This window comes from Carassius auratus, chromosome 3, assembly GCF_003368295.1.
Source record: "Carassius auratus strain Wakin chromosome 3, ASM336829v1, whole genome shotgun sequence".
NCBI classification, from domain to species: Eukaryota; Metazoa; Chordata; class Actinopteri; order Cypriniformes; family Cyprinidae; genus Carassius; species Carassius auratus.
This window is the reverse complement of record NC_039245.1, coordinates 10552573-10562687: the sequence shown is the minus strand read 5'-3', so window position 1 is coordinate 10562687 and position 10115 is coordinate 10552573. Positions and strand designations below refer to the sequence as shown.

The window sequence follows — 10115 nt, the reverse complement described above, 5'->3', positions numbered from 1 at the left end:
GAAAACTTTCTAAAAAAACAAACATATTTTTTCCGAGTTCAGATGAATTGTCTCTTCTCTTCTCTGATCTCAACAGTCAAAGCTGATCTAAAAAAAGATAAATTATAGCATAAGATTTTCCAGACTATACAAAACAATAAAATAAATACAGTAAGGAAGGATTACATGTCATCGGGTTGTTGTTTTTATAAGGTGAAATTTATTATTTGACGAGGGTAATGTGGTTGCAAATGTAGTGACCGTGACGTAAGCGCGTTCACACTCGGTAGATGGCGATGTTGCGCGCGTCTTCATTGGCGCCTCAGAAGGACAGAGCCTATTAATCGTGGTTAAGCAGCTTTGCTTTATTTTTTGCTCAGACCCTCCTAATGCCATCGATTCTCAAAAAGTAAAATATACACAAACTGTTTTATGAATTTCAAAGCTGAGATTTCAGACTGTGGTACTCATTTGCGAATCGTAAGGCCGTTTAACTGCAGGAATTCGCCGCAGACAGGCTCACGTTAGTCAGCCGCTTCACAAACATGGATCAGCGCGACTCGACGTTTGGAGTGCAGCTCTTCATTTATGATCTGTCGAGGGGAATGGCACGACAGCTCAGCCCGATAATGTTAGGTGAGTGATAAAAACAGTAACGTTATATCTTCACCGTTATATTGGCGAGGGCCGCGAAGTTTCCAATCCTACCATGAAGAAGGTTTAGCTCATTTATATTCCATCATGCTGTCGTTGCCTGGTAACCCTCCAATGAGAAATCCGGGCTACTGAATTGTAAATGAAGTAATTCTAACGTTGATTGGCTTAATTCTTCGATTATAAATAATTTAATTATAACGTTTTGTCGTTACTGTCCAATGGCAAGTGCTTTGCTTATGAATATTTAATAGGAGACGTCACTACTGGGAACTATACATTACTGTTTTAAATTCACCGATATAAAGTTGGTTCGACGTTTGATGTTGGATATTAGACAGATATTCTGCTGCGAAAAATGTCAATAAAATGAATATAACTATAAAAAGTATCGCAGTTCATTTGTTTTAATCCTCCTAAAGGCTTTAGAAGCGGCCAGCTAGGGACCGTCTACAAAGTACATGAAAATGATAAAACGATTAATATTTCCCCACCGGAATGTTTTTTTTATTTTTATTTTTAAAATGAACAAAACAAGAGCAATTTATAATGCTCACTGGAATTAAATTAAGAAATATTGTAAACAAGATATGTGATAGTGATTATTATTAAATAATATATTCATAAAAGAAAAACAATATAAAAATACTTTTCATTCCATAATCCAGTGGTTATGTAGTAGGCTGATTCCAGGTCCTTGTGAAAACATTTTAATGTTTAATTACAATTAAAACTAATAAATAAATCAAATTAAAATAAATATCCTCTTCTGTATCAACCTCACGGAGTTTGTCTTTTACTGTTTTCATAAGAACATTTTGTATTTGTTTTAGTCACAGAACTATAACATAAAACTATTGAAATGCTATTGAAATTCAAGAATTAAGACAACGCTGGCAAAGAGTGTTGTTATGAAATTGTTTTAACTCTAAATTGTAATAAACAAATTTTATAACAGTTTTATTACACAACTTTAATGGTTTTGTCTTGTTACAGATTAGAAAAACATTTTAAGGGTGGTTTTAGTCATAATTTTGTTCAAAATAAATAAAATCCTCTATCTCAGCTTCAAAGACTGTATCTTGTTACAGATTTCTTAAAGAACATTTTTACAGTTTACATTGTCAAGAGTTTTGCAGAGGTGATGCTACTGACTTTTGAAAATAGATTGCGAAGCGTTTCGTAGAGTTTCCAGTATTACTGCCACCTAGAGGAGGATACTGCAGTTGTTTTGACTGAGTTTGGCATTCAAACTATTTTAATAAAGTCATTTAAACTGCATAATTTTTTTTTAATCTCAACTTCAAAAGGTGTGGGCCTAGAAGAGCATTTCCATGAGGGTTTACTCTTAATTTGTAATTCAGGATACATGCTATTAAATTAAATTCAAATCTGTTAATGAATTAATTTAAAATACATGCCATTTTCTTTCTCAAATCCGAAGGGTGTCGTATTACTGGTTCATAGAAGAACATTTTGATGGTGGTTTTAGCCACAGAACTATAATAAACACACACTATTGAAAATTAAAACAATCCGTATTATAGTTTAAGCTAAATGCAATCTTCTATGAAAATGATTTTGATAGTTGTTCATGAGTCCCTTATTTTTCCTGAGCAGTTAAACAGTCCTCTATTCTTCATAAAAACTCTCCAGGTCTCACAAACTCTTTGGATAAATTGTACTAATTGTACCTATAGGTTTCTTCTGATGCTTATGTCATAATTCAGTTATTATTTTGTCTTGTGGAATATATGTAAACATTTTTGATGCAAAATATCTTACTCAGGACAGCACTAAAAAGAAAATGCAATTTGTGTAATACCTCTTATTTTTGCAAAATAATCATAATTTTGGTCACAACTATATCTTCATAAAACTATAAATCAGAATAAACCCCAGTAGTGGGTCAAATGTACCCTTTGTAAATGTTTGTGCTATGATGACAGCTAGAAAATGTTTATATTTATTTATCTTTTTACTGTTATTTAGAATCTCATTTCTAAATGTTACTATCCAAAACAAACCATTTAAATAAATAAATAATAATAAAAGAAATATGAACAAAAAAAAAAATTGACCATATTTACTTTGTTTGCCCAAATTGATTGTTTTGTGGTGAACAATTTATCCATGAAAGAAAATTGCAAAAATTGGAGAGAACACGAAATGGGGTTTGTGAGATATCTGTCATTAACTACTTTTCTAGATCCAATCAGGTGATAGTCGGAAAATTTATTATTTATAGAATTCCGTTACATTTAGTATTCCGTTTCTCTCGGAAATACGTCACAACACTGGAGAAAAGTCGTTTGCAACTTCCGGTTCATGCTGACTTTAACAAGACTGAATTTTAAATTCTGTCTGTTACGTTTTTTTTTTTTAGATTGATCAAATACAGTTGTTTCCCGTTGAATTATTTGTTGTATTTACATGCCATTTCAATGACTGAACATGATTTTTACTATTTAAATACCTTCTGTAATGTGATTTTTATTTTTTTATAAATAACGATGCTCATTGAATAATATAATTTCCAGTTTGAATATATTTTCTGAATTATATGAAATTAAATTTAGGACTGTCCTCAATATTTTACTCAAAAGAACAGTAACATTTAAAAAAAAAAAAAAAAAAAAATTAGGATTATATATGGCCTCTTTTAAGATTGCAAAACTACTTTTTAGGTGTTGGTGGCGGTAATGCATAATGGAATTAGAAATTTCATGCTGATTTATATGTGTGTGTGTGTGTGTGTGTGTATTTATAGATCTATAGCTACATTGCAAGTTGTATTGGTCCATACTTTTATACTTTTTAAAAATGATTGTACTATATGTCAATAAACTAATAAACAATATATATATGGGCTGTTTTTTTCTCTTTTGGTTTAGCATTTTATATATACCGTGGTGGCCAAAATTATTTGAACAGTAGCATTTTACACCAGCTAAAAATGGTTTTAAGTCAGTTTTCTATCTTTTGATGTAGAGTGTCAGTAGGAAATATCAGTTTACATGTCCAAACATGTATTTTGCCATTAATTGATAATAATCCAGTGAGATTTTTGTCTGACAACAGCCAGTGCTCCACACAGAGGTCTGATCTGATCATCATCCAGTCCGAGATGACATACAAACTGAGAGAGAATAAATCCAGAAGAACGGAAGAACGAGATGCTTCAAGAAAACCACTATTTAATGCAATAGCATGTGTCATGAATTACATATGTGTCTCGGTGTGGTGCAGGATAGAAGCATGTAAACGAGGAAGATGATGATACAAAATGTTTAAACCACATGGGGTAATCCACGTATACATCGACGAGACCGGACAACCAAACAATGAACAGAATGCAACTCATAAGGGGAATGTTAATGAGGGTAATTGACACAAAACACCTGAACATGACGACACAATCAACGGAATATCTGTCTAGGTCAAAGAATATGAGGGATGGAAATGAAAACAAACACAAAAGTCAAGTGTAAGTGTGACAATAAGAATGTAAAACGTGAATTTAAATGTCCGTTTATAAACCAGTAACAAGACACAACTTTGAAGCTGACATGGAATACTGTATGTTTTAAAAATGAATGAGTTAACAGATTCAAATTCAATTCAATAGAGTTCATCCTGGCTTACATATGATAGTAAAAGATGGCTGTAAACTGTAAACTGCACTTCTTTGTAATGCTTTGCCAGCCTTTTCTCAATTGTTCCATTTCAATAACTTTTCTTTATGAACTAGTAATAAGACACACCCCTTATATTTTACATTTATAAAATATTTTTATACATTTCATAAGTGAAGTTTTGAAATGGAATAACTGTAATTTTTGCTCTTCGTTTTGCACTTTGCAGACGGTCCCTATCCTGCACTTTTACATTATAAGGTCCATAAGTTACAATACCTTAAGGCAGACAAAACAAATAAAACACATTGTGTCTTCTCATCTACAATTGAAAACAATTAGAACACAGTATGTTTCCTGTCATTGTGCTAAATCAATAAAGAACTATTGAAGATTTCTGCAGCTGAATCTCTGACAAATGTCAAATGTCGAATCAACTTTATACGGGTTAAATTCACGTCCGGTTGCAGCTGATCGGCGAAAACACTTTAATCTGTTATTCACATAACCGTAACATCTATATTAATCGAGACCTGTTTATCTGGTTCTCACAGTTATCTAGAATTATTTAAAAAACAAACTCTTTTAGAACATGATGTTCTTTATCGTAATCAATCGCGTGCCGAAGTTAGCATTTATGACTATGAAGGTTCTTTAAATTTAACATAATGCAACTATTTATTTTTATTTTTTATATAAAGGATAAACTATTGGAGTGGTTCAAACCGTTACAGTCCTAATACTAAATCTTAAGAATATATATTGATGATACAATTATTTATAACTTATGAGGAACATATATAATACCTATAATATCTATAATTGTATGATTTCTAAAACATATTCATTCTTACAGGAAAACAGCTTGATGGGATTTGGTGAGTGAATTATTGTTATTAAATATCTGCATATTATACATTATGTTCTAGTTACATAACTATATGCCTTTCCTGTATGATCATATGTCTAAACAGGCACACATCTATTGTGGTCTATGGAGAGGAGTTCTTTTATGGTGGTGCTGGGATCTCTAGTTGCCCTCCGGTAAAATCGAAACCCATTGCGACACTTTTATAACTCAAGATAAGACAAGCACTGCAAAGAGTAGCCCAAAAATATATTTAGTTTACTCCATATTGTGCTGTTTGTGATCCCTCACTTTACATGCTTATTGCCATACATTTGAACAGCACATCTTAGCACATTATTTTTGGATATTATTTTTGTACAGGGTGGTACAATGCTCGGACCTCCAGACACAGTGGTGGAGCTGGGAAACACTGAGGTGACCGAGGAGATCTTTATGGATTATCTGTGCTCACTTGGAGAGACAATATATAGGTGAGTGGTGTGTGTGTGTATTTGATAGCTAATAAAATGAGGTATTCCTTTCTTCCAGAATAAAGTTTTTGTACTGTATAAACATTGGCTTTATATGCATTCTTTGAATTTAGTAAGCCTCTTTTTCTGGTTTGGTTTGAATCTCTTGCCTCTGTCTCTCTCTGCAGTGGTGACAAATACAGATTGTTTGAACACAACTGTAACACGTTCACTAATGAGTTGGCCCAGTTTCTCACTGGCAATAAAATTCCCTCCTATATCACAGATCTGCCCTCTGAAGTGCTCTCCACGTGAGTACGCTCTTTCAAGTAGATTTCCAGTGTTATTTTTATTTCCACCTGAGACGTAAATATTTAGTAACTACATTTAGAGAATAAATAAATACCTTGAGATCTGCACTTACATTTTTATGTTTCAAAGTTGTGAATAAAGCATTATTATAACAAGATTATTGGAGTAAGTTTTACAAGAAAGTTCCTTGATGTTACTATTCTAATTCTATTCTTAAAAGAAATCTAACTACCTTTCTAATCTCTTAGAATTTCTAATTCTATTTTCTTTTCATTTATTATGCAATTATATATAAAGACCTCTAACACTAGCTTGCTCTATTCTTTTTCTATTCTATCTGTTTTATTTTTATTTATTATATTATTTAAAAGCCCATTCTATGTGTACTGTGTTAACCGGAGACTTGTTATAGCACTTATATATCATTGCTCTTTTTGTTGTTTTTGATTGCTTCCACTGTCTTCATTTGTAAGTCGCTTTGGATAAAAGTTTCTGCTAAATGAATAAATGTTTCTTTGTAATTGTGAAAATTACTAACAATTTATGAGAGAGAATTGTTACCACACTATTTTTTTCAGTGTGTATATTTATCATAAAAAGGTGAAAATATTGCTTTTCAAAAGTATAAACAAAACCTAAAATGTCTGTATGCATTATAGTAATAAAAATGTGAGGGAAAAGTGGTTAAATGTTTGGAAAATAATGTGACAATGCAAAAAAAAAAAAAAAAAAACTTTTTTCATTACATATTCTTGTGAAATGTTTTAATAATGTTTCTATCCATACGATTACAGTAATAGTTCACCCTAAAATGAAATTCTGCTGAAAGTGTACTTATCCTCAGGCCACCAAAGATGTATAGGAATGTTTTTTCATCAGAAGAGCTTTGAGAAATGTAACATTTCAGCATTTGCTCATCAGTGGATCCTCTGCAGTGAATGGGTGCCGTCAGAATGAGAGTCCAATCACAATCACATTCACAATAATCCACAAGTGATCCACATTACTCCAGTCCATAAGTTAACTTCTTTCGAAGAGAAAAGCTGTAAGTTTGTAAGAAAACCCCCCAGCATTAATGCATTTTAACTATCGTTTCTGTCTGTCTGTAATGTTTCCTCCAGTGAAAAAGTTCATCCCCTGTAGCTCTCTCACATCAAAATCCACCAACACACTTATTCAGAACTGTTTTGGCTTGTAAACAGTACTTGATGTGTGCATATTTCTCTCCTGAAATGACAAGATGACTTTTCACTGGATAAAGTATTATTGTGGATATAGGACTCGTATTTTAGCGGGAAGCAATGTTTGATGTCAGAAATGTCTTGCTGAATTTGCTTCTTTCAAGCACACAGCTTTTTGCTTTATAAGTTGGTTCATTCAATTTATGACATTGTGTCATACAATTCAAGGACTGGATGTTTTTATCAGCTGTTTATCAGCTGTTTTTATCTGCTGTTTGGACTTTCATTTTGACGGCACCTAATCACTGCAGAGGATCAACTGGTGAGCAAGTGATATAATACTACATTTCTACAAATCTGTTCTGATGAAGAAACAAAATAATCTACATCCTGGATGGCCTGAAACCAATTTTTTTCTTTCTAAGAACCATAACTGACAGCATACACAAACAAAAATGTACTTTTCATCAAAGCTAAACATTACTTACATAATACAAGAAATTAAAATGAAACATAACAATTTCCCATGTTACAGGATCTTCTCTCACTTAAACAACTCTCAAAAAATAAAAGTTCCCTGTGACAGGAAAAAAGGTGAAATAACAATTAACTGAAAATGAGTTGCTTTATAAAAGGTCAAAAGATCATATGAATGAACACAACTGAAGTGTACAATACTAATAATTATAGTACAGTAAGTGGGTAGTAAATGTTGCCAGCATATGTGTAGGCAAAATGCTACTTTGAGCATTAATATTATGGTCCTAAAATATGCTTCATTTTCTTTATACAGTTTATTTTCTAGTGAATTGTGACCTTGACCATTTTCAGTTTCACTCATTGGTAATTTTATGTATTGATGGTGATGTTCTCTCATTTTCAATTGTCACATTTCCAATGCTGAAGATTTATGTATGAAGATTTGTTCACAGTACTTCTTGCTCTCTCTTTCTCTCTCAGGCCATTTGGTCAGGTGTTACGGCCAATCCTGGACTCAATACATATTGCCCCTCCAGGAGCAAACGTGATCAGCAGCCAAAATAATCATAGCTAGATCAGCATTGTAATCTCTTGCACACACACACACCTACACATGCAATAATACACACATACGCTGTTTACACACACACATTAGCTCCGTTGTAAAATAAATCATTTAAAAACACCTCATTCAAGAGCAAATTTCCTCAGTTCTGGGCCATATTCAGAGTTGCCCAGATATTTCGATACAGTTTTGCTTAGTGTTTCATTCACAAGGTCTGGGTCATTCTTTCCAAATCACTGATGGTTCATATTTTACAGTGTTGACTTCTTGGTTTCTTTGGTTCTCATTTTAATATGTACAGTATCTTTATTTTCTTTATCTCTGCAGCCCACCACATGCAAAGGTCATATGTTGTTTGTTGTTGACAATCCAACTTTTTCCCTGTTGTTAGTTTTGATTCCTTTCGTATCATTTAATACTGTTTTTCCCCAATAATATGTCTGTTGATATGTCTATTAATATTGGCAGGCCAAAAGTTAAAAGACTATCTTTAATTTTAGCAACATACAATATTTTTATTTATTATTGTGTGTGATTTTGTGGATATGTGCTATAATATGACTTATAATATATGATATATAATATGATACAATCTGCAGAAATTACTGAATGTGGCTCAGATTCAGAGAGAAATATATGTATCTGTGCCTTTGTCGTGCCAGGTTGGGCACAAGTAACATTTTTAACTAAACTAACTGTAAAGTACATATTATTTATACATATAATGCTTAAGGTAGACATTGTCTCTTCCATTTATATAACCAGCTTTTATTTGTGCTTTACAATGATTTTTATTTTCATGAAAGGAAAGTTTGCTGCTGTTGTGAATGTTATATGGTTGACAGTGCATGTTTGTTATTGGTATTTATTGACATATTCCTATTTTAAAATGCATTTATTGAGGACAAATGATAATGCAATATTCAGAGATGTTAAATGAAAGACTATTGCCACTCTTATTTTGTTTCCATGCTGTTGTCATTGTCAAATTGTTACTGCAAACCCTAAACTAAAGATAGATAGATAGATAGTAATGGACACAAATATTGGCAGCCCTGCATTAATTACAAATGCTTTGGTAGTCAAGCTGAGGGAAAAAAGCCAAATCTGAGACATTCTACACAGATCTCCAAAAATGGAATGGACAAAATTATTTGCTGCATCCAAAAACTCAAGTCAGGTAGGCATCAAGGCACATTTGAATCCAAATTCTTATCATAGATCATAGATGAATCCTTCGTTGTCTTTGATATCCCACAATCCTGTGCATTCCATTCCATTATGGTTGAGCTAAGAAAAAAAGATGGCATCTGAAAGTTGCGTTTGGTGGTCAGTTTGTGCGTAAATGCATATTTCAATATGTGTATAACGTTTTGCACTTTTGATGTTATTTCTAGCGAGAAATCAGTGTTCTAGTAATTCAATATTTGTTTAGTTATCACAAAAAGTAATTATATTTTGTTTTAGGTCATTAAACCGTTACACTGCTTCTAAAGTCTGTCTGAAATCAAGCAATTGACAGGTGCTGGCAATATAGAAATCACACTTTCAACCAGTTTAAATGAGGAAAAGTTGACTAACCTTTGTGACTAACCTTTTTCCAAAACTGTGTAAAATTCTCAAGGTGCAAGTCCATCTCCAGACATCTTAATGTTCCTGTGCTCACTGTACACAACATTGTCAAGAAGTCTACAGCCCATGCACTGTAGCTAATATTCCTGGATGTGGGTGAAAGAGAAATATTATGAAAGATTGTTCAAAGAGTGGATAAAGACCCTTGGTCAACTTCCAAACAAATTCAAGCTGACCTGCAGGCATAGGGTACAACAGTGACAGCTCACTGTTTAAAACAAGCTAGATTGGAGTTTACCAACATGTACCTGAGGAAGCTGAAATCCTTCTGGGAGAATGTCCTGTGGACAGAAGAGGCAGAAATAGAGCTTTTTGGTAAAGCACATCATTCCACTGTCTTCAGAAAATGAAATGAGG

At 32.8% G+C, this 10115-nt stretch overlaps 1 protein-coding gene across 1 annotated transcript; it reads left to right on the top strand.

The window, feature by feature from the left end:
• Positions 1-265: 265 nt before the first annotated feature.
• LOC113047524 (desumoylating isopeptidase 1-like) lies at positions 266-9085 on the top strand. The gene is made up of 6 exons (XM_026208898.1): positions 266-615; positions 5125-5146; positions 5243-5312; positions 5500-5609; positions 5777-5899; positions 8042-9085. Exons 1-6 carry the CDS (start codon positions 525-527, stop codon positions 8133-8135), a joined length of 510 nt encoding a protein of 169 aa, XP_026064683.1. The 5' UTR covers positions 266-524; the 3' UTR covers positions 8136-9085.
• Positions 9086-10115: the final 1030 nt, after the last annotated feature.

Bases quoted from the DNA above. Each gene is read 5' to 3' on its own strand.
- LOC113047524 (XM_026208898.1), top strand. From the start codon at position 525: ATGGATCAGCGCGACTCGACGTTTGGAGTGCAGCTCTTCATTTATGAT. The intron at 5,313-5,499 runs GTAAAATCGAAA...ATTTTTGTACAG, and splicing joins GGATCTCTAGTTGCCCTCCG to GGTGGTACAATGCTCGGACC. The intron at 5,900-8,041 runs GTGAGTACGCTC...TTTCTCTCTCAG, and splicing joins CCCTCTGAAGTGCTCTCCAC to GCCATTTGGTCAGGTGTTAC.